This window comes from Watersipora subatra, chromosome 1, assembly GCF_963576615.1.
Source record: "Watersipora subatra chromosome 1, tzWatSuba1.1, whole genome shotgun sequence".
NCBI lineage: Eukaryota > Metazoa > Bryozoa > Gymnolaemata > Cheilostomatida > Watersiporidae > Watersipora > Watersipora subatra.
The window spans coordinates 72,785,374-72,810,924 of NC_088708.1; the positions used below are offsets into that span (position 1 = coordinate 72,785,374).

A 25,551-nucleotide genomic window follows, 5' to 3' on the forward strand; every position below is an offset into this window, starting at 1 on the left:
TCACTACTAGTAGCACCGTCGATATCACTACTAGTAGCACTGTTGATATCACTACTAGTAGCACTGTTGATATCACTACTAGTAGCACTGGTGATATCACTACTAGTAGTACTGTTGATATCACTACTAGTAGTACTGTTGATATCACTACTAGTAGCACTGTTGGTATCACTACTATTAGCACTGCTGGTATTAAAAGTGGTGCCATGTTGCAATGGAATATACTGTACCTGTATTAATTTGTAGCTGTGCCAGCCAAATCTGCTTTAAAACTCAATAGTAAATAGAAGAAGTTGAAGGTTGAGATAGAAAACTTAGAATCTTGAATGAGCCGCCGGCTTATTTTGATAAAATTCAGGATATAATTACTATGGATAACAACTCTGATAACAGATTTGTTTGCTACACCAAAATCTAACATATTACGTCATTCGATATTAAGTTTTTATGATCTTGACTTTTCTGCATCCTTCCGTACTCTTGTCTCATAGCTGTCCTTTAAGGAGTGTTGAAACAGATTTTTCTGCATCCTGAGTATAATTATTTCCCATGCTCATCCATTACTTCTTAGAAATGGCCTCTTTCCAACTTTTAATAGCATAGCTAATAGTTGATTTACTGCGTTTTATCTCCTCTGCAACCTCTCTGGCCTACTCCTATTCGTTAACATGTCAACAGTTTATTAGTAAAAGTTACAGTACTTTGATGGAAAACTCTAGTCTAAAGTGTACATAAAATTATAGCTTGTTTGCTATACACTTTTTTACTATAGTCTCTCATAATTAGCTAGAGAAAAAAGGCGAAGTTGGTAATAGTTGTTGGAATCTTCACACTAATTGGTAATAGATTAGGTCTACTCAGGTGTCGACTCGGAATGCCAATACGCATCTAGTTTGAGTAATGGCAGTTACTTCTCTTGTTAGCTGGAGAGTAATTATGTACCTCGGCCCAATTAAACTAGATCACCAGCCTAACAGTAGTGTTCAGTGGCAGTCATTTCACATTTGAATGGCAGAACTGACCTTGGAGCATAATATATAAACCAGTTACACTTGAAAAGGAATGAAACAAAGACGTTAGCTATGGGCATCTTGCATCAGTAGTCATCTAGTTGCTAACCCTTAGTAGCAGGAAGGCAACATAGTGAAAACTACCGCAAGATATCGTGCAACAACTGCCACAATTTACTGGTGCTACATGCATGACAGCTGAGATGAGATGAAAGCATTATATTCTAAATGAGATTGAAGCTAAGAATAAATAATGCTACAGAGGTTTAATAAAGAACAACTGTAGCAAAAATGACAAGTAAAAATCTGTACTGTGCCTCGGCAATAACACACAAAGAGACTACTCCTGTGATGTCACAACAAAACACCCATAAACACTTATGGCCATCAATATAAGATTTGAAAGACTTCGGTATACTTCTAGAATACAAAAGATAATTGAGATAAATTATTAGACATTGAGACTGCTGAGATAGGAGACAAACTTATGCGCATAATTATGTTTATAGAATAATCCATAGCTAGATGGTACAATCTAATGAAAGTACAGCACTAAAAATAAATTCATCTCTTATAAAGACAATGCGTTTCTGTTTTACGCGCTACACAACTAATTTCCAAAAATGTATTATTTGTTTCGCTTAAATATCTTCTGAGCGAATGAAGTGAATATCCGCTGAGGCAAATCAGGATTAGAAAGACTCTGTATCTTAGACATGAGAGCCTGGTAACTCGATTCCTCATATTCGCTGTATAGCTGCCTTAGCTTCAGTTCCTCAAAAATCTCTTTCACCTTAGCCACCTGCTCAGTAAAAACAACGCTTGGTTCAACAGCTGTTAGAAGTTCATAATATTTCTAGTGTTGAAACTTTAGGAAATTACAACTGCAAAACGAATAAGATACGGTATATAACCCGATGTGGTCTCTAGTTCATTGTAAAAGATTGGCCATCACTAAATATCTGTTATACGATTAGATATGATTATTAAAACAATGATATATGTTATACCAATCAGAGATAGATTAGGCCTGCCACATGATTTTGACTGTCAATCCAGAATATCCTTTTTTTCAAAGTTTTTTATAAGCACTCACAAAAATAATGAAATCTCAGACACTTGTGTTTACAGATATTATCTTCTCATGGCCAGAGCAGAGATGAAAAGAGAAAACAAATCCTAGTTAAAACAATTATTGAATCAGTATGAGATATTTTAGAATCAACTCACTGCAGCTAGATCTTTCCTAGCGTAGTTGGCCTCAAGCACCTTTCGTTGATCTTCAGAACACCTGATCAGAGCTTGATTGATGAGCCAGCCACATTTGTTGTCTTCTATGTCGGTACCTATCTTGCCTGTCACCTCTGGGTCTCCGTAACAATCAAGGTAGTCGTCTTGCACTTGGAAGAAGTGTCCCATCTCCAACAAAATCTCCTTTGCATTGTCGTAGGCAGATTCCTAGACAAGAGCAGAAATCCACCACTGAGGTACAAAAAATGTAATAACCTTGTTTCACCAAATTTAAAAATTTGTGGCTACATGAGGAGTCATAAAAAAGTTGTTAGACAGCTGATTGAAGTTGTGGCCACTTACACAATTCAATCATTACGCGCCAATCTAAAGTGAAGGCCAATAATGTAACTTACATCACTGATGCCAGCCATTTTCATAGCGAGTGCAACAGGCATGTAGAAGGAGTAAAATGCAGTTTTCCATTTGACTATAGAATCGTATCTGCCCATAGAGAATTTGGAGAAATCAACCACTTCATCCTCTGCAGTTAACAGATCTAAACCTTGACCTATTACTGTTTGAAGTGTTGTCTCATGGAATAACTCAACAAGGTCAATGTAATATGACTCTGAACGAAAATACTTCTTCAAGATTTTATAAATAGCAGCTTCTAGATAAAAGGAGTCGTTGATCGCGATGGTTCCAATACCAGGATTCTGATACCAACAAGGACGACCCCGTCTTGTTATTGAGTGGTCCATAATGTCATCAGCAACAAGAAAATAAGCTTGCAACCATTCAATGCACCAGCCAAGCACTCGCGCCTTGAAGAGGTCGTCTTCAGAAGGATCAGCAACAAGACAACGAAAGGAAGTTACAACGGAGATGCCTCGGTTCTTCTTTCCATGAGGAACATTATAGTCACCTGCCAAAAATATGTCATACTTAATATGTGCACTAAATATAGAGTGGGTTGTTTAAAAATTATATGAACATGATTGGAGAGATTCATAAGATTGTCATTCAAGTCAAGGTATGAATAAATCTACTTTAATTCTATGCGCCGAAAGCAAAAACAACCAATATTGTCAGTCTGTAAGTATTGAGTCTACTTACTTACTTAGAGCATATTTTTAAAACGTCATAAAGTGTCAGCTTGCAAGTCAATTTAGTAAGGGTTTAGTTCATAGCATATCGGTAACAACTGACAAAAGGGTGAGTTTTCAAGCCTAGGAAGATTTATAGTTCATATAATGTTGTTAAAATGATATTTATGAGCTCGAACCTTTTAAATGACATTCACATAAGTGATTTACACTACTTTCCTCAAATAGCAGCTATGGAAGAGAACATACAGACTCGGAGGAAATGCTGAATGGCATCACCAGTCTCCGGGCATTTCTTTTGGTCTCCCTCGTTCAAACACTCATTCATCAACCTTGTAAACACGTCATCAAAGGCAGAAAGCTCATCCTTTGCGTCACAAGTCTTAGTTTTTTTAGAAAGGGGTGCAGACGTCCCATTCATAGCTTCGGTTGATATAGCCTGTCTTCAAACAATGATGTAGTGATACAGGAAACCTAAAAATTTGACTTCATCTTTAATTCAACAGAAAGCAGAAAATACAGAAGAGTCCAACCCAAAGCTAAACAATATATTTATACACAATTTTACTAAGAGCTTGTATAGCTTGATTTACAACTGAACCAGCCTACGGAGGCATTTGTATGAACTAAAATAAATTTTATAGAAACTATTGATTAAATCACAACTATACTTTATGTTGCACAAACTATTCCATTATAGATCGCATGTTATAAAACGTTTCAAAACCAGAACTCTCACGATGTTATTGTTTAACAAACATTTGCCCTACTGAGGAAGAAGAAAGCCTTCAATGGGCAGATTCTTTTGCTTTCAACTAAGCCCCTGCCTTCTAAAACGCATATGCTAATCGGATAAGAGGCAGGAACGAGTCTAAACGGGTATCACAGGCTACGAAAGTGCCTCGAACAACCCAAGTGGAATGATCGGCTGTTATAGCCTTCTTTTGTCGTTTTTACAAACTCCGAAAAATCCCGATGACTGGGAAAGAATTTTACAAACATGGATCTCTTCACTATAACGTAGAATGAGGCAAATAAAAGCTTGAATGCGTGAGTAATAGTCGCCACGGATAGCCGGGGACGTAGCGGAGAAACCAGTTGGTTTCGCGTTACTAAGAAGTAACTTAAACCGACCTATAGAACGAAAGGTAAAGCATAAATTTATAATAATTTAATATTGCAGTGAACCCGCTTATAACTCATCGAGTTGAATGACCATCCAACGTTACTTTTTTGTGCAGTCTTCGATTGTGAATACGTACATTTGATGTCACTTCGTGATACATCCCAACTATAAAGAAAATGTTTCGATCTAAATAACTGATAGTTAAATCGACTTAGTAGTTGTCAGTGGTAAGATTCTTAGTTATTAGCAGATCTGTCAGCATTCGTTACAGGATGAATTCCGCTTTGTTCTATTTTTTGACACACGTGGCTTTGTGTTGATGCACTGAGAGAAGCCTGCTGAAAAAAACATAGGTTTAAAAACAGTGCCTTGCTATTTATACCAGTTCGAAGATTCGGGGGTTGTCAACATTATAAAATGTTGAGATTTCCATCATTTTCCATTCATAAACCTTGCAGTATTCTGTAGGCTAAAGCACTGCTGTTTAAGTCATTCAATATTTCACTCAATTAATTAATTTTTCTAAATGAGATCTAAATGATTCAATAATGATTTGAAAATTTCAATCGTTTCCTAGCCTGAGAAACGTGGTGCAGAACGTGTTGTTTTGAAACGAAATTAGTCCAAGTGTTAGATAAGTACATGTATGTAATTTTATTACGTATATAGGCATATCGTATTCCTCACACCAGTCAAAACAATGAATTACATTCGGATGAATTGAAGTGTAGATCTGAAAGACTGGGCTCGGACAGTTAAAAAAGTTGTTCCAACTTTCTCTACAGCGCTGCTAAGTTTGGCATAATTGTATGATTGCTAGCATTTGTTATGGGGTATGAGAGCTCTCTGCAACTACCCTGCGACTAGCAATGTAACCAACTCGTATAAAATCAATTTGTACATGTATCATAAAGAAACGTAAGTAGTTAGTCCTTCTCATATTTAATGTTAAAAAGGATGGTATGCCCAAGCATGCCCAATGATGGTATGGTTGTAGCAATTCCCAAAAAGGGAATCGAACAAGTATTGCTGACAGTGGCTCGTGAGGGTCATAGAAAGTTTGCATAAAGGTTTTTATCAAGTTATTCAATTTTCACTTATTTCATTTGCGCACTCTTCACATGTTTGCATGCATAGCTTTTATTTGAACTCTATGGATTCATTTCGATGAGTAGTTTTGTTAACGCTTTTGATAAAACTATCTTTAAAAACTTTGTGTTAGTTTCTATTGATACCAGCATGTCTGCACTTTTCGCTAATTAAGACTAGAGTGGTCAGGTGAATTGTTAGACAGACTCCTAAGCATACTTTGAACAAGGCAAGATCAGTATTCATATTATAGTGGCCACAGTAAGTCTGCCTTGACTTATAGTACAGGTAGAAATATCTTTGCACATAAATAAATATTACGTACATCTAAATAGATATAAATGGATTGAAGCTGTACATAAAAATATAGCTGTATTGTTTATTGCAACAAATATGCAAAAAGAATATGTATGAATATTATGTTGTTGGATTGAAATGGAGTGATTTCTTTGAAGGCATTGTTTTGAATTAGTACATGGATCTGAATTTTAACAAATCTAACAAAACTATTCAAAACCCAGTTGATCTCTAAGTTTTAGCTGCATAGTCATACAATAACTGGATTAACTTGAGAGGTAATTTCAATGCTGGCTGGGAAGGAAGGCGGTGAGCAGAAAGGATTACCCGTGAGGAAGTGATTTAGTTCATTTGGATATTGCATCATTCTTACAAGTAGGCCTACTCTAACTACACAATCTACGTGTTGCAGACAGTTGCCATAGTCTAGCTCCTGCAGCCATGCCATTGCCTAACGTATTCAAGGCCCATGGCCGCTTCTGCGCGACTCACCCATGGGAGGTGATTGTCGGCACAGTCACAGCGACCATATGTCTGATGTCTATCGGAATGTTCACTGGGGACTCTCGCATATGCGGTTGGAACTATAAGTGTGAAGATACAGAGGTGAGCCATTGTGTTCTTGGCCCGGTATAGACAATAGGTAAATGTATAGATATGGTAGGTTACTGCATGCATATGGTAGATTTACTGTACATACGATTGATTGCACATTCATTAGATGGCTCTCCACATTAGGTACTATCACACCATTCGTACTAGATGTCTTTGTATTCAGTAGGTGACTGTATACACATTGCCTGGCTCTGTAGCTGATTGTATACACATTGGCTGGCCTGGTAGATGATTGTATACACATTGGCTGGCCCGGTAGATGGTTGTATACACGTTGGCTGGCTCTGTAGATGATTGTATACACATTGGCTGGCCCTGTAGATGATTGTATACACGTTGACTGGCCCGGTAGATGATTGTATACACATTGGCTGGCCCGGTAGATTGTTGTATACTCGTTGGCTGGCTCTGTAGATGATTGTGTACACATTGGCTGGCCCTGTAGATGGTTGTATGGACAGTGACTATCATCTGTGTGCCTGTCATAGGTAACTGCTTACTAATTGGTTGTATTATACCCACTGGGTAACTCGGGCTCACAGAATACCACCAAGTACATTGATGTCCTGTTTTATATAGCGACTATATTTTATATAGCGACTATATTTTATATAGCGACTATATTTTATATAGCGACTATATTTTATATAGCGTGTCATATTGGACTTTGGTTTGGTCACGATAGTGGACTTGTCAGTTATTCCGACCAAGTTACTGTAGAGCATATTACCAGTTGCTGAGGTTTCTTGTGTCTGCTCCTGAATTATGAAAGTTTATCAACCAGTAACTGACAAACAAGAGAACTTGTGCACTGATTCAGTAGGTTATTTTTATCTTTGCACTACTCGCTAAAAATAGAATCCAATCAGAACACCCCTTTTACTTGCCGTTTGTTGCCCCATATATTGAGTAGGTCCTACTTTTGTTGAAGAGAAAACTAAAACATCATGAGCGACTTGCCAATCAGAGCTGCATAGGATTCATGGAATTGAGCGGTCCTAGAGCTTACACAAAATTTTAGTAGATTGCATCAGAAAGTATCGATATTTTTCTATCATTTGCGATCGATTTTTCTGGTTTGAGGCGATCTGACTGCCAGCATGTTTCATGGTTAAAATCGACAAAACTTGATTGCAGTTAAAATGTTCTGATTTAAGCGAAAGTGCAATTATGACATCTATAGTTGCACTTAAACAAGGAGACTGACAGAATAGAGATACGTAGCTCTGCAACTTGAATACAACAGCTGATCTCAATAACGAGAGAAACAGGCAGCCGCAGGCAGCCGCAACTATTCATGTTATTTCAGCACTCGCTTCTCTTCTGACCGTTTTAACCGTGATCCAGTTTTGTCGATTTTATTCTTGACTCATCTTGGCATTCAGATTGCTCAAACATCAAAAACAATCGCAAATGATAGGAAAATACTTACACTTTTTGATAAAATCTACTAAAATTTTGCGTAAGTTCATTTTTAAAACTTTGTGCGACGTGATGTTCTAGGTTTGACAGCGTTATAATCCTGTAGCGAGTACAAATTGTACATCTTGTGGCACGATACAGGAATTGCGAGACGCCGAAGAAATTGTAATTAAATACATTTTGTCTCAGCCTTTAACAATACTACAAATTATCATGAACAGTGGACACTCCCATAAGATGTGGACACCCCTTATTCAGATGTGGACACCTCCATAAGACGTGAAGTAGTAAATGTATAAAATCAGTAAAACAGTTATATTTGTTTCAGTTTAGTCAATAGAGTATAGCTATGATTAATGCAAATTATTGTTTTGAATATTCTATGTCATGGCTGTATCTACGAACCAATCAAATCTAGACGTACAAAGAGATACAAAATATTCTAGAGTAGCTCTCTACGAATGGTGCAAAATTCACTAGCTAAAGTGGCTTTTCAAATGCCTATAGGCCTATATATTTGTTATGTTGTACAGACGACTCTCGTTTGCTGAGACTAATGGAGACTTGACTATGTCACAATTGAGTACAAAGCTGTGTACTGTACATTAAAAAGGCTATATTGTCTTGCACACACATACTCCCAGGCTACACTATAGTACAATATGCATATACAGTACACAGTATACATGAGAGTAAAGTATAGTTATACCTGTAATAGGATACAGATAATAATATTAATAATAGTAATATTAACAAATGAAAGTTACAGTACAACACTCTGTGAGAGAAGTCACACGTCGTCTGTAGCGAGAGCTATCTATCTGCCAAAATAAAGGTCGCTGCCATTATTATGAACATTGGTAAAGTTAAAATGCATGAAATACCAAGGATCCTTCAGACTGCTTATAGGATTTGTGAACAATTGTTAGATGATGCTAAGTTAGGAAGAGACAGCATAATGGATAGAAACTGACTGCTGCCAGCCACTGTAGGTATTGTTCAGTGTGTGAAGCTTCATTTGCTGTCCTCATACTTTATGAACTGCCTCAGTTGAACAATCCTAGTGGTCTAGACTCTGTTCTCCCCACCGCTCGTTCAGCCATGCCCCAGTTTATTATACGTACACGCATATCATGACATGTTCTGCTGTAATGTGCAGTATCACCTGTCTGCAGTTGTCTGCGTGCTCCAGGGACATGTCTACGGCGCGTGATAGAGTATCGAACGACTCAGTATGGCCTTTGTTATAGCAGTGGCCTCATTAGCCTGCCTTCTATTCTCTATTTATCACTCCAATACGGGTTGGCCAATAATTAGCATTCAAGTCTATAGGTACCTAAGGCTTCATTAATTTGCTGCGTTAGCTTTAGAGCGTATATGCATACATTGCCTATCCTTTTCAGCAAAGACTGTGTGTATGTTTTAGACAGACATAAAGAGCTCAGATATCCTTATTCTAACCATAACCAAGTGTCTAGCAGTCATATATATATACCTGCAATTCAGATCTCTCAGGAGAATAGGTTCCAAGTATCTGCTCGGTAGGTTATCCTCCAGTTGTATCTCAATGCAGTCTGTGTGGCCCTTATCTTCTGCCATCCACTGTTTGGCTGAATGACTCAAATTCGATTGAAAAACCCCAGAGATTTTCTGCTCTATATAGCCTGAATATATAAGCATAAGGTACGGCAACACGTACCGATTTTTTTCGTTGATTCTGACCGAAATCACAAAATGAATGAAAAACAGAATTATTCGGCAGAAATTCACAGAATTGTCACAAAGCCGTGCTTGCACATCGACATCGTCGATGAAACATTTTTAATTGGCTAATCAAATTATTAGCGAGCACGATTCTAGCAGCTTTTGCAATTTATCTAGTCCGAGGCACATAGCGCGACACACAAGAAAAATGCTAACGCGATTTCCCATAGCAAATACGTTGCAATTGACTTGATTGCGCTAAAGATGGCAAATCTTTCTACAACGGAACATTTGTCGCTAAAAAAGAAATTGTTATTATTAAAAAAGAAACGATTTGTAGCCATGGTTTCTGAACGATAAAGAACCAATAATAGCGCAATATAGGCAGTTGTATCGTGTGCACTATGTTGAATTGCGTTGGTACTTTTATGTTGTGTCGTAATACTGTCTTAGATTATGTAAATTGCAAAAGCTGCTAGAATCGTGCTCGCTAATTATTTGTTTAGTCAATTAAAAATGTTTCATCGACAATGTCGATGTGCATGCACGGCTTGGTGACAATTCTGTGAATTTCTGCCGAATAATTCTGTTTTTCATTCATTTTGTGATTTCGGTCGGAATCAACGAAAAAACCGGTACGTGTGGCCGTACCTTTATTCTCAGTAAGCGTCAATAGTGCTGATTGTCGAGTGACTAAACTGGTCGATTGTTTATGCACACCACTAACGTCTAATAGTACCCATTCTGGCCATATATAGTTGTTCAATAAGCCTAAGGGTATCTTCTTTTTTACCAGTTTGCCATCACTGAGAAAACCTCAGTGATGGCAAACTGGTCGTTTTTAACAACTTGTAAAACAATGCTAACATAATTATTCAATGAGACGGAGTTGATATGAAAGTGCTCGGACAAAAATTTGTAGCGATGGTCATCAGCAGCATGTTTACTGATGACGACGGTGGTGTGTCTACTGATGCCGACGGCAGCTTTTGTACTGATATCATCAGCAGCCTGCGTACTGATGCCATTGGCAGCGAGTTTACTGATGCCGTCGGCAGCGTGTGTACTGATACTATCGGCAATGAGTACTAAACATATTGTTACCTGAATTTTTGACAAAAACCAGCCTGTCTAATGGCTCATCGAATATTGTGAATGCATAAAACAAATATCACAAACCCATATCCTTGTTTTTATAGCATTTCAATGCCTTTGTGTATTCTGGTAATTTATCTTCATAACTTAAACATACATTTAAGTTATGTTCTCTACATGCAATAGCGACTATCTCTTAAGCTTGCGATATTCTGTATAAATGCTGCATGTGAAACGCTGCACATTCTTACAGGTATCGCTGGCCTCTTCACCATCTTCTCTAGTTTCGTCTTTAGCATTGCCGTTGTGAATCTCGCAGGAAGCGATCTGACCGGACTCAAGTAGGTGGCCTACTCTTTGCATTCACATTTTGTGTTTGTTACTACTTGTACCGCTGCATAGGCACTCTCAGAGTTTTCTAAATTTAGCAATATTTTACATATAGCGGTTGATGTGAATCAGCGCTGACTGTGAAAGTAAATAAATGTTGAAGTGAGGCACATCAACTAACTATTTATGTGTATTCAATCAGGTACACTTTTCAATTTGTACGTCAATTTATACCAAAAAGTATAGTATAGCCCATAAAAATATTAGGTTTCAAGATCTTTTTGACAAATGATGATTTGCTGCGGGATGCAAGCATAACATCGAAATGTTGAACAGTTCATGCACAAGCAGCGAATTATCGTTGAGCAATGACACTGTATATACAAACTCCTGATTCATAAACTAAGCTCTGAAGCCCAGCACGTTACATGACTCACAAACAATTCTTCGGACAGTTGAAACTGGCTCATTATTTTGACTATATTAATTAAGTTCTATATTAAGAACACATGACAAATAGTTCTCACAAATAACCTTCCTCTATGAAACCTTTGAGAAACAACAAGAAGCTAATTTAGTAATGTTATTTCTGAAATATAGTTTTTTATCTAAAACGCTAATAGCTCGCTTTTTCATTTATTCGAGTTTTTGTTGAACTGATATTGGCCTCACTATTTGTCAAGCATAGTAGAAATACAGCTATGAAGAAATACAGATGCATTGAAGTAGTGAAAGATGAAGCGCAATGTATCGAGTGATTGCTGTATAGTTTTCTATTTTTATAAAAATGAATTACTGGAGACAGACTTGTATGTCCATCAGTTTTGTATTTTTGTTATGTATCTGGCTGATTTTGTTTCAACACGCTGCATGCATTAGTCCTAGTTCACAAGTTTCTTGCAAGTATTAAAGAGACACTTGAAAGACCCAACAGATTAGCAGTTGCAACACAAGAACATGAATAATTACTATAACCATCTCGTTCATGGTTTGTTATATGTAATGGTTTTATTGTTACCAGTGCGCTTGCCAGTCCTGTGCACCGTGAGAGATCATCATGAGTAATTAGTATATGAAGAATTATCCAGGAAATTGTTAGGGCTCCTGAGTAGTATAATGATAGCATGCCTGTGTTTGAATCGAATGACCTTGATTTGATTCTTGTGCGATGGAATGCTTTTTTTCTAACGCTCTTCTCTAATTCAATAAAACCTAAAACGGTATTTGACAGGGACGCTTATAAATCATCAAAACTTCTGAATCCTTTGGTCTATAAAAAGTATTTTGATACCAAATTAATCATCATAAAACTTTTACATTAGCTGATGCCATGAAAAATACCACAAATGCATTGCGTGAATGAGAATGAACACTTTTTCAGCCATTTTCGGAAAGACCGTGAGCATGTCTGAGTCATATGATTTATCAATATTATTACAGTTTATGGCATTATTATTAATGATAAAATAGGAATAATAACATTCAGTAGTACTATTGTTCAATAACAATCACCCAAAGTCAATAGATCTAAAATTAGTAAAAATTTATAGCTTTAATGCATCTAGCATGACTAGTCATTGCTAACAATAAATTGCGATAAAATAAATAACATAAAAGATTTTCCAAAGCGAATTGTGAACATATTTTTTATTGGCTCAACGTATGCATATAATTGTTTCCTTTCGTTTAAGAACAGATATGACAGGGTCACTCAGTGGTGAGTGGTTAGAGTGCTGGACTGTAAATCGTAGTACCCAAATTAAATTCCCATGCGATGCAGTTTTGTTCCCTATTTATATCCCACGCTCATGGCGTGGCTCCGGACAGATAGACAGACATCGCTCTCACTATAGTATGATTGTTCCATGCGTCTTATGGGTTAGACAGATGGTTTGTGTTTTATCATGTAAGGTTTTACATAGTAAACTATGTTTGTTTCTGAAGATAATATCAGATCAGTGAGCTCAATGTATAGTATAGCCTTCATTAATTGGTTATAAATATAATCCATAGCAAAGATCCAGTTTACCTTAGGATCATGTATGGCTGGTGAAATAATGGATTAGCTCATTTTGAGTAGACCTTGTCACATATTTTAGTGAGGCTTTACCATTTTTCCTTCTCCTTGTGGACCTATCCAAAGCATCTACCTTAGCAAGATTTGCTCTCAGCGCAAAGAATCAAGAGGAACTAAAATGCAATATTGCCCAGGGAATGTCTGTACTCGGCCCAGCCATGACATTAGATGTTATAGTCGAATCTCTGGCTATCGGCGTGGGCACCATCTCAGGTATACAATTAGTAGCAGTTAGTTTTTCATGGTATCTCTAAACAAGTCGGTCTGGGTAAACTTATTCGAGTTCTGAACATACCCAATTTTCTGTTTATCTTGCACCGATATGTAATGTCACTCGATCTATTATTACATCTGAACAACAGGCTTTCCAATGCTTGTTATAATTAAATTTTAATAACAAGTACTATGTTGCATATAATCACATGTATTCTAATCAACTTTATAGCTGCTCAAGAGGATGCGTTAGGATTTGTCTGTCTTTTGTCACATGGAAAACAACTTCAATTTTTTTGAAGACTGAATAAGCTCGTGTATTAATAAGTCAGTTTGTAGAATTACATTTTGGTTGTTTGCAGGGAGTAGGCCTACTTGACACAAGACTCTAGTAGCATTGTAACATTGCTGACTAGTAGTTGCAGGTGGCTGACTGCCAGTGTTGTTTCTATGTGACAATCTCTGACATGAATTTCTTTTACTTTTGTATGCTTCAGGTCTGAGACAGTTAGAAACCATGTGTTGCTTTGGCTGCCTCTCCGTAGTAGCCAATTATGTCGCTTTCATGACTTTCTACCCGGCATGCTTAGCGCTGACCCTCGAGACCTCGCAGAACCTGAAGCAGAAGAGTAGCGTGTGGCAATTGGCTGTCATTCTACAGGAAGAGGAAGACAAAAAGCCCAATCCTGTTGTACAGAGGATTAAACTGATCATGGTTGGTTAAAGTAGAGAGACTCCTAAATACCTTCTCTTACATTTGGAGTTGTCTCCTTCCTAGTGCTGGCATGCTCGCTAATTAACCTTGATATTGGCACAAAAAATAGATTTTAAATTTTAGAGTTCTATCTGCATTGATATAGCGTCAATTGCAATTGATATAGCATTGTATTCAAATGTACAGTGTTCGTTGATGCCAGACATTCAATGAACAACGTCCTGTATAAGTTGGCTCATTGAAGAATCATTGTTGTGCCTATTTTGCAATTGTCAATTTTGATCTCTCTAGAAAGACTAGAATATGATGTTGATAGTAATATGGGAGCAGTACATGTTTGCCCTCATGTAACTTTTTAATAGCCTTGCTACCAATTGTGTGACCTTCCTAGTAGAGCATGGGACTCCTTATTGATCAGTTTAACTTAAGCATAGCAACAGCGAAATGTCAGTGTAAACTTTGGCTTACTTCCGGATGCTTTCTCTTATATAGTCAGGTGGCCTTGTGCTAGTGCATGCTCACAGTCGCTGGGTGATCAGCCAATCTGACTATGGCGATTCTTCCCTTCGTTTGGACAATTTACTAAAAGTTACACCTGAAATGCCTCTTTGGCAATTCTACTTCCACAGGTTAGTTGTAAAGCAGTCACAGTAAATATTTATAAGTACAGTTATTTCCTTTTTTTATCTTGTAGCGCAACCCGGTACAGTATTTGAGAACAGCCAAGAGTCGCGTAGGGCGGCTTTAGTAGGGTTAGTAGAAAATGTTTCCGATTGGTGAGAAGTTAATTAATAAGCCTATCTTGTCTGCGCTTGAATGAAGAGAAACATTCTGTTGGCTATTTGAGCCAACATGTTCAGCAGAATTGACTTTACATGTTTACAGTCCGCGCTGAGCTGAGTTTTACTTTGTAAATGCGTTCATTTTTATTGTAATTTCTTCTTCGCAATGACTAGTCGTGTCAGACATATTGCAGCTGCAGAGGCTTCGCTAATCATAGATCTATGGACTTCCAATGATTTTCTATTGAGTAATAGTGCAAGTGACTAGAATTATTTTATTTCTAACAATTATAATAATAATAATGTTGTAACCCACAGTAATAGAGATAACCCTTCTGACTCGGTCCTTGCTCACCTTGTTACTCTCTAACATAGGCCTTGCTGCTCATCACTCAAATCAAGTGTCTCCATATTCTGTCAAAAACTGAGTTGCATAGCGGTCTAGTATTGATAACTATGAGTAACCTGATGCTGCAAGGTTATGTCTTGCATCACCTCACTATCCATTCCATATTTTTATTTCAGACTCTCAAATCTAAATATAGACTACAGCATCACTTTAGCTCTTGCGTGCATACTCACTCTCAAATACGTTCTCTTTGATGACAATGCTGACACACTGAGAGTAGCGGGTCAGTCCGCTAAAGTCTCGTCCAAGTCAGACAACTCAAACACTGTTTCTTCTACTCCCAGCTCAGGTGTAGTATTTGAATATTTATATACAGTAGACTCTCCTATAACGTAAATTTGGGATAATGTAAAAAATTGATGTGAAGTTTTTGCTTTCTACTACGTAAACAATTCCACATAACGTAAAGTGTCAAGTCGGTTGAGTTTTCAAAATCGATTTGAATGTTAATTTATCTCGCCGCGCTTGCTTAAGAAAAAACGACGTGCTTGTAGAGTTATATCTATTATATATAACTCTCGCGACATTCTGGCTCGTCGTAACAGTTCGTCAAATGTGTCGACAAAACATAGATTAGGATAGCTACGCAATTGTTCATAAATACAAAAGCGATCAATTGGTGCAGGTGTTACAGCGTCAGTCTACCAATCTAAATGTCACGAGTTAGAGTATCATTGAATGTTATCTTTTATCCTAACCTTGAGCCCTTAATACAGATAGGCAACGAACAGGTAGAGCCAACCGCTTTTTGTAGTAAAAAGATTTTGTTGTTTTGCATTATTGTAGATGTTACATGCATATTACATGAAACTAATAACAAAATATTTGTCATTAGTTTTACGTTGCAGAATAGACTTTGCTGTTTAGAAAAAATAAGCAGATCGTTGTAAATGAATGTCGAAAATTTGCAGTTCCCATCACCTTGTTGTAAACTTACCGGAATCATGGTTTATAAAACCAGTCAAATTGATCATAAAAAGAAGAAAAGTTGTCAATGCAAACGAATAATACTGCAGTTACCGTACAGCCCACTAATTAAAAGAGTTATGTCAAGTTTTTCCTTTTTGCATGGCCTAAAGGGTGAATTTGGAAAGATCTTGGAACAGATTAGGCAATTTACATATATTTTACTGTTCTTATAACGTAAATTCCCTATAACGTGGATGTTCTTGGATTCCTCCACATTCTCTCTTCATTCGGTCAGACAAAGTACCAGACAAAGACAGTCCAATATCTCATTTTTTATTGGTGCCCGTGTCGAGAGGTTCAAGTATCGTTGTATTTAAAATTTGATGGATAGCTTCTACTGGAACAGTAACATTTTTTATACGCACACACTTCTATGCAAGAATTGTTATTATTAATTTATTCATTCAACGTGTGCAGGACTTTATTTTGGTTTCTCAGTTCGTATATTAATTGTATCATTACCAAATCATCTTTTATTGTAATCATAGCAAAGCAGATTTAATTTAGCTATTACTAATTATTTTACATTCAAACACTTTTATAGTTGTTTTATTTTGTTTCTTAATATATTTACTGCACAGAACACTTTTCTCATGATATGAAGTTTGAAAGTTAGAGTAACTGTTGTTATATGCTAAATGAAAATAAATTTTCTGTGCAAAGACTTACATTACCCGGGCAACATCGGGCATTCACCTAGTATATACAGTGGAACCTCGGTTTTCGAACGACTAGCAGTTCGAACAAATCAGAGTCCGAACAAAAGATTCGAGAAATTCTTGCTTCGTAGTTCGAACCAAAATCGGAGTTCGAACGCCAGTACGACGCGTGAGTGTGTACGTGAGGGTAGGATGCTGAGCGGCGTACGGGTGTAGATCGTACACTATCATGAACCACTACCGAAAAGTGCTAAAAAGAAGGCAGAAGCAAGTGTCATTGGATAGATATTTTAAGAGAAAAGAACATCCTGTATCCTAAAAAATCTTATTCATAATTCTTTTCTTTATCCTTTTTTTATTTTTACACGTTCATGTTAGTGTAATCTTTCGTATGGAAGGTTACGATAACGCGAACGTACGATTAGCCTGGATTACATTTATGTTTATGTTATTTGTGTCTTTGCCATTTTGCTTAACATTTTCTGAGATATACATTGCTTTTTATGTGTTGGTCAGCATTTTAATGTGCAATTTCATGCATAAAATAATGTATAAAATACTAAAAAGGTAAACATTCAGGGTGTTGGAACGGATTAAAACGATTTACTTTATTTGTAATGGGAAAAATGATTTCGGTGTTCGAACAAATCGCTTTTCGAACAGGGTTTTGGAACGGATTATGGTCGAGAACCGAGGTTTTACTGTATATATATATATATATATATAAGAACAAATGCGTGTAACATTTCGATCGGTCGACATAACCAGTACTTGATTTTTTAATGACATATTTTCTCGATTAAGTGTAAATGTTTTCCTAATGCAATTTAAGTGAAGCATCAGTTTTTATAAAGATATCGATCATATTATCATTGAATATATTGTATTTCATATTATCTATTCTTTGTAAATGAGAACAGAAAATTAATCAAGTAATAAAATTGCATTTGTTTCTAGAGTTCAATATTTAGCTATAAAATTACTTTTGGAACAAGTTATAAAAGGTTTGTTTCACCTCAAAAAGTCACAAGAAGGCTAATGCAATATTTCATTTGCATTTAGGTCAAGGATCACTGCCTTTCTGCCGCTTTAAAATGAAAGTTGTCAACCGCTAACGAGCTGGTGTTGGTTATTTTCTAGAAGGGTATTTTCTTCCTTATTTGGTATCAAATTAGAATTTTAAGTTGCCCTAATCATATTATCTGAAGTATATTAGTGAACAGTTGCATAAAATTTGAGCTTAAACTTTTGCCAGTAACAGTATAAAAACTACTGTAATTAGATAACTCCAAATTTGCTCAATTTGTTTGTTCTCGCTATGGTTATAAGATTTAGTGTATGCACAGGTGCTTAGATACTTGAAAGCAAAGCTTTTCATAACCTGTGCTAAGGGCTTGAGTATCGTCTAGAATGGATGTTAGAAAGATTTTTTCTTTAGTTTGAGATGTATAGAGTTTTTCTACTTGCGCATCTAAATAACACCTCTGGACCTTGAATTTGATTTTTCAATGAGAATTTCTCATGTTAAATTGAACTTCAACAAAATGCTTCACGCAACCCCATGCATAAGTGTATGTTAAAAATAAAAAGTTAATGGCCAAGAATTATTTTGCTCGATGAGGCGTAAAATATTGTAGTTAAATCGTTTTATGCATGAGTTACATTGTTTATGTGGCTTCAGTAGCTTCTCTCACTGGCACCTGCACGGCCATTCAGTAGCTATCTATTGACTACAATCAGCTGCACTGCGACTGCAAGATTGTCCTTTAGCAACAAACTTCTTTCAGATGAGACTGGTAAAGTATCAGAGATGGTTGAGGGGCAGATAAAGGAGGAATCTAAGGCTAAGTTTCACATAGGAGAGGATTCTGATGAGGACACAGTGACACGGGAAGAGAAGGCAGTGCAGACGGTGTCTCTAGAAAATGCGCAGGAAGAGGAGCATTTGCAACTGCCTAAAAAGACGACTGAAACTCGCTCCCTTGAAGAGAGCCTCAGCATATTCAAGTCTGATGTGAGTCACTGTTAGCCGTCCGCTGCTGACACTGTCACATATTAAATATAACAATTTGTGGAAGTCATTAGAAAGTGATCTCTGAAAGGGCATAAATTTGATGTTGGCAACTCTCAAATCCTGTAACACATGCAGCATCTTGGCAGGAATTCCTTGTTACCCAACTTGCTTCATCTTTGGCAAATGTGGAAAGATCATCACATCGCTTCTATTATCATAACTGATTTCATCTTTTACCAAATTGAATGCTGAGCCTATGATGCATGCTTGACTTCGATGCTAAATGCTATGAAAATAATAAATAAAAGTCTCATATACGCCAAAACTGGCAAGATGAATCCACACACTTGTTGAAATTGTGTAAATTCCACTCGGCACATCTGAGCTGCACCAGCAGCCAGAGTGTCAAATTGTAAAGAACAATTGAATAATTATATTTGATAGTATATTTTTGTACCTGATGCAGGCAGGACCAGCTGCTCTGACAGACTCCGAAGTACTCATGCTGGTTAGGAGTAAACACATACCTGCATATAAATTGGAGGGTGTGCTAGGGCTACCATCTCGGGGAGTGTCAGTGAGAAGACAACTCATACAAAGTGATCTCCCTGACACTGCTGCACTACATGATTTACCTCACAAGTATGAATTTTATATCGCCTTACTTGATCTGTCTCTTGTGCCAGGAAACTTATTTATATATTATATATTTATTTATATGAATAAAAGTGCAAAATCCGAGCGAAGTGCTCATTGATAAAATCAAAGCAAGTTAAAGTTAATAAAACAGACTATTACTTTAGATAAAATATTTTATTATTAACAGTTTTATCTGTTTTATTAGTTATGAAGGCTCTTGGCAAACATGAAACTATTAGCGATAAAGTGTTTTATCTAAGTTGTAGCCTGTTTTATATATAACTAGCTGAATGCTCGGGCGTTGCGCTGATAATGAATGGCCCAATGAATTTGATTAACTTGTCAAATCTTGTGAACTTACCTTATTTATTAAATCAATGGTAGTGTTTTAAGCCAGCTTAATAATCGTTATGTCATGCGTAACGATCAACTGTGCTAGTTAATAACCCCAAGCGCTTTTAGTATGAGTATTTTAACCAAGGTAATTGATGTAATCACAATCATTCATTGCTACTGTTGAACAATCATAGTGTAGTGGTTCAGATCGCTCTTCTTCAGACTTGAAGGTACCGAGATCAAATTCTCTGCATACCAGAACTTTTGTTGCTATGTTTTAATTGCTATAACTGGACACAGGAATGACGAATAAAAAGGCCAACAAAAAACAAACACTGAGATTTGCATATGTATATAGATTTATTACATAAAATAGAATCAGGGTCAAATTTAATTTGCTTCTCAATTGATGAGCTTGGAATAACATGTTGTAGCCTAGTGCCGTAAAAGTTATTTCGTTGTTAAGAATGGCAGCCAGTCTTCAATAGTCCGTTGTGATGTTAGTCATTAGTAGCTAGTTATTGACATACCTTCCTCTTCCATAACTAGAATTGTCGTCAGGAAGTAAAAGGGGGTGAGCGAGAGAGAGGGAATTAGTGGGAGAAAGGGAATGAGTGGGGGAAAGGGAGTGAGTGGGAGAAAGAGAGTGAGAGATTTATCCCTTTCCTCTTCATATCTCATTGGTGGTTCATGTTCTCACCCTCCCTTCTTAATTGTAGACACTATGATTATACCCAAGTTGATGGAGCCTGTGCGGAGAATGTTATAGGCTACATGCCAGTACCGGTCGGAGTTGCAGGCCCTTTACTTTTAGATGGACGCAAGTATACGGTACCTATGGCTACAACGGAGGGCTGTCTCATTGCAAGTACAAACAGGGGATGCAGGGCACTATCTGTAAGTGGTACTTATGTTTGTTAAAGGTTGACACACCCTACTTTTAAGAATAGCATACTTTGGTTAGGCTATTGTTTGAATTTGCCATCAAACCATCAGTCTAGTCTGACCATTATCCTTCTACTTTAGGATCGTAATTGTTACTTCTTAGCGGGCTTCATTAGGAGGCTAAAAGCACCTACTTTAGCAAATTTTTATGCGCTATAGGGTCATCCCCACCCTTTCTATCACTAGTGAATGTCATAAATTAATGGTTTTTGACATGTCATAAATTGCTATGATACATACAGCAGACGTTGCACTGTTAAATGTCTAGCCAGACCATGTTCTTGGTTAATTAGAATCATGTAACATTGTCAGTCAGTGTGCCAGTCTAGCACCTGTTCGAATTACTATTGTACGAATATACTATAGTATTATATACTATATATGAGTATTATAATACTAGTATGTATGTAGACTACTATTTACCATCATGCCTCTAGCTTCTTTTTATATACAACAACTTAACGTCATACATTAATACATGTATTATACGTGTATTAGCAATTTTATGCTCAATACATGTCGGGAAATGCATATAAGACTCCTGCTGTAGATGTCAGGTGGAGTGTCAAGTTGTCTTCTCAAAGATGGCATGAGTAGGGCACCTGTTGTCAGACTCTCATCAGCTATTAAGTCTGTAGAAGTGAAGGAATTCATTGAAGATAGTGACGGGTTTGAGCTGCTCAAGGCTGAGTTTGACTCGACCAGCAGGTGCGTTACAATGAAGCTCAATATTGCCTTTTCTGATTATGCGGATATATTGGCTTTTATGCATCTATGACTGGTATTATAGGACTCGCAGTAGGCTCAGTTCAACTGCGCGTACTTTTTCACTTCTTGGTTGCTCCTCTTCAAGCATCTCTTATTTTAACACTCATTTCGCTTCATCATTCTTATATTGAAGGTTTGGAAGGCTGCAGTCGATAAAGGTTACACAAGCAGGTAGGAGTCTTTACCTGCGGTTTGTGTGTCAGTCAGGTGATGCTATGGGTATGAACATGGTCTCCAAAGGCTGCGAGAAGGCGCTGCGCAAGCTCAGTGAAATCTATCCAGAGTTGGAGATAGTTTCTCTCTCTGGTAACTATTGTGTGGATAAGAAGCCTTCGGCAGTCAACTGGTGAGTGTTACCTGTAGTCTCTCAAGTCTACAAGTGAGTGATCACCTGTAGTCTCTCAAGTCTACAAGTGAGGGATCACCTGTAGTCTCTCAGGTCTACAAGTGAGTGATCACCTGTAGTCTCTCAGGTCTACAAGTGAGTGATCACCTGTAGTCTCTCAAGTCTACAAGTGAGTGATCACCTGTAGTCTTTCAGGTCTACAAGTGAGTGATCACCTGTAGTCTCTCAGGTCTACAAGTGAGTGATCACCTGTAGTCTCTCAGGTCTACAAGTGAGTGATCACCTGTAGTCTCTCAGGTCTACAAGTGAGTGATCACCTGTAGTCTCTCAAGTCTACAAGTGAGTGATCACCTGTAGTCTCTCAGGTCTACAAGTGAGTGATCACCTGTAGTCTCTCAAGTCTACAAGTGAGTGATCACCTGTAGTCTATCAAGTCTGCAAGTGAGTGATCACCTGTAGACTCTCAAGTCTACAAGGCATTAATAGTTGAGTTTGCTCGTGTTAGGTGGATAGGCTGAGGTGAAATGGGGTGGCTACACGCTGCTGGAGGTGAGATTTTTGATGTCAGTTGAAAGCTTAAAACTGATTATGTTCACCTTTTAGAGCTGACCTTCAAGTTTCTTGAGTTAATTTATTAACAACTGAGGCAGTTTTCTCTTTATTTTCCTAATTCATTTGTTCATGTTGTTTATTCGTTGCAAATAGAAGTGCAGACAAAACAAACAGAAATCGTGGAAATAATCCTAGGAAATATTTATTTTCTATGATATATATTAATTTTGTAAGCTGACATACTGTACGCACCTAGTCAACATACCGTCACGATATTAATCCTTGCAGGATTGAGGGCCGGGGCAAATCAGTCGTGTGTGAAGCAGTGATCTCTTCTCATGTTGTGAAGACAGTGTTGAAGACAACTGTTCCTGCGCTAGTAGAACTCAATGTTAGTAAGAACCTTGTCGGTTCCGCCCTTGCTGGTAGCATAGGAGGAAATAATGCCCACGCTGCCAATGTTGTGGCGGCCATCTTTATAGCCTGTGGTCAGGTGAGTGCGTTAAAGAGTACATAATTGATGTGCCGCACCATGGCTCCGTCGTTGACATTTTGTTTGACAGCGTGAATGAGGATGACTTCCTGTTTGCAACACATTGTTGGAAGGTTAAAAGATAGGGTGATCATAGGTGCACTAGTAGCCATGGTGCACTAGTGAGGACAGGAAAACATGTTTTAAAAAATAATTTACAGTTGCTAGACATTTTGGTTATTTTGAGATTAGAATGTTAAATTCCTTTCACAGGATGCCGCGCAGGTGGTAGGGAGCTCCAACTGCATGACTTTGATGGAAGCTACAGGACCAACAAATGACGATTTGCTCATTAGCTGCACAATGCCTACGATAGAAGTTGGTACAGTTGGGGGAGGTACCGTACTGACCCCTCAGTCTGCCTGTCTCAGCATGCTAGGACTGAAGGGTTCATGTGCTGATGCTCCTGGACGAAACTCCCAGATGCTGGCCAGGGTTGTCTGTGCCTCAGTGCTGGCAGCCGAGCTCTCTCTGATGTCAGCATTAGCTGCAGGCCATCTTGTCAAAAGCCATCTCAGATATAACAGGTAAGTTGTCAATAGTCAGCTCAGATATAACAAGTGAATTGTCTACAGTTATCTCAGACATAACAGGTGAGCTGTCAATAACCGCCTCAGATATAACAGATGAGCTGCCAATAGCACTCTCAGATATAACAGTTGAGTTATCAATAGTCATCTCAGATGTAACAGGTGAATTGTCAATAGCCATCTCAGATGTAACAGGTGAGCTGTCAATAGCCACCTCAGATATAACAGGTGAGTTGTCAATAGCACTATCAGCTATAACAGGTGAGTTGTCAATAGTCATCTCAGATGTAACAGGTGAATTGTCAATAGCCATCTCAGACATAACAGGTGAGCTGTCAATAGCCACCTCAGATATAACAAGTGGGATGTCAATAGCACTCTCAGCTATAACTGGTGAGTTGTCAATAGTCATCTCAGATGTAACAGGTGAATTGTCAATAGCCATCTCAGACATAACAGGTGAGCTGTCAATAGCCACCTCAGATATAACAGGTGAGTTGTCAACAGCACTCTCAGATATAACAGGTGAGCTGTCAATAGCTACTTCAGATATAACAGGTGAGCTGCAATAGGCTAAAACGCTATATAGTGTAACTAGCCGCGTATTTCTATAAACAAGAATAGTAATGCTCCTTCTCTTGTCAACATTTCAGCTATTTTAGTAATAGTCTAAAGATAGCTCTGCTGTAGAACCTCAGCTAATGTTATTCAACCACAGTGCCTCTTCTCACGACTCCTCGTCTCACTACTCCTTGTCTCACGACTCCTCGTCTCACGACTCCTCGTCTCACGACTCCTCGTCTCACTACTCCTCGTCTCACGACTCCTCGTCTCACGACTCCTCGTCTCACGACTCCTCGTCTCACCACTCCTCGTCTCACTACTCCTCGTCTCATCACTCTTCATCTCACAACTCCTCGTCTCACGACTCCTTGTCTCACCATTCCTCGTCTCACCACTCCTCGTCTCATCACTCCTCGTCTCACCACTCCTCGTCTCACCACTCCTCGTCTCACCACTCCTCGTCTCACCACTCCTCGTCTCACCATTCCTCGTCTCACCACTCCTCGTCTCACCACTCCTCGTCTCACCACTCCTCATCTCACCGCTCCTCGTCTCATGACTCCACGTCTCACCACTCCTTGTCTCACGGCTCCTCGTCTCACCACTCCACAACTCGTGTCTATGAGTACCTCCCAAGTGTAGGTAACATAGTATTGGTAAGGCAGATGGAAGGAGGCATTGCTAACAAGTGGCATCACCGATAGCAAGTGGAAATAAAATAGACTTACTTCATTTGTTACATCAATCGCAAATGTCTATATCGTGGAAAAATGAAGTTTTATTGCAGGTTTATTCATCCAATTAACTTCTCTAGCCAGCAAATCTAATGCTAATATCTGGGATACAAAATCCAGAAAGGGAATACAGGTTAGTTTGTATTCCGTTTGTCTCTCATTTATCCAGATCAACCTCTAACATGGCTCCTACTTCTCTTATGGACAAAGCATTGAACATGAAAAAACCTGATACAGCATCAACATCTGCCGCTAGCTTGAGCTCCACAACCTCTGCTAACTCTGCGCTTAATATTAGAAAGCATAAAGACGAGCAGCAACCCTCAAGCCCATTGGTACCGCAGGCGATCACAGCTACTGCTTGCAAATACATGTAAGATTGATTGTTTATAAAGGCAGTTCAATGTAGGAAATTTTTTCTTGTTCATGACATGGCTTCAGAAGCTAACGAGTGGAGAAGATATAGTTTAGGTAACTTCAATATCTGTGTCACTAGGAGAGTGTCTGTTTGTCATCGGCAGATTATTCATAGGAAACATTGTATATGTATATTTTTAAATTTAATTTGAATTGTTCATTTGCTGAAACAATGTGTCAGCAATTAGGTTTTTTAAGTACCCAAGTCTTTCATTTGTCTTGCAATTGATGTGAATAAACTTTTCACTCATGATAGACAAAATATATATTCCTATTTACCAATGTATCTAACAAATATATGTGCTACAGCAATATATTAACTC

At 37.9% G+C, this 25,551-nt stretch overlaps 3 protein-coding genes across 4 annotated transcripts in view; 1 reads left to right on the top strand and 2 right to left on the bottom strand.

The window, feature by feature from the left end:
• LOC137386065 (cAMP-regulated phosphoprotein 19-like) overlaps positions 1 to 25,551 on the bottom strand; it is a 249,677-nt gene that overhangs the window by 184,339 nt on the left and 39,787 nt on the right. The gene's annotated exons all lie outside the window — the stretch shown is intronic.
• On the bottom strand, positions 1,215 to 4,155 carry LOC137397613 (farnesyl pyrophosphate synthase-like). Of its 2 annotated transcripts, none has more exons than XM_068083909.1 (5): positions 4,120 to 4,155; positions 3,599 to 3,823; positions 2,657 to 3,168; positions 2,241 to 2,468; positions 1,215 to 1,812 (listed from the first exon to the last, which is right to left on the bottom strand). In XM_068083909.1, exons 2-5 carry the CDS (start codon positions 3,768 to 3,770, stop codon positions 1,639 to 1,641), a joined length of 1,086 nt encoding a protein of 361 aa, XP_067940010.1. In that variant the 5' UTR covers positions 3,771 to 3,823; positions 4,120 to 4,155; the 3' UTR covers positions 1,215 to 1,638. The 2 variants fall into 2 exon arrangements, with proteins under 2 accessions (XP_067940010.1, XP_067940017.1); XM_068083916.1 differs by lacking the exon at positions 4,120 to 4,155 and adding an exon at positions 4,089 to 4,113.
• LOC137385598 (3-hydroxy-3-methylglutaryl-coenzyme A reductase-like) lies at positions 4,386 to 25,536 on the top strand. The gene is made up of 16 exons (XM_068072093.1): positions 4,386 to 4,497; positions 6,274 to 6,467; positions 9,325 to 9,439; positions 10,951 to 11,038; positions 13,127 to 13,317; positions 13,815 to 14,032; positions 14,525 to 14,661; positions 15,340 to 15,512; positions 18,639 to 18,865; positions 19,332 to 19,507; positions 20,560 to 20,737; positions 21,336 to 21,493; positions 21,687 to 21,899; positions 22,740 to 22,944; positions 23,197 to 23,510; positions 24,981 to 25,536. The coding sequence occupies exons 2-16, from the start codon at positions 6,303 to 6,305 to the stop codon at positions 25,186 to 25,188; spliced, it is 2,766 nt and encodes a 921-aa protein (XP_067928194.1). The 5' UTR covers positions 4,386 to 4,497; positions 6,274 to 6,302; the 3' UTR covers positions 25,189 to 25,536.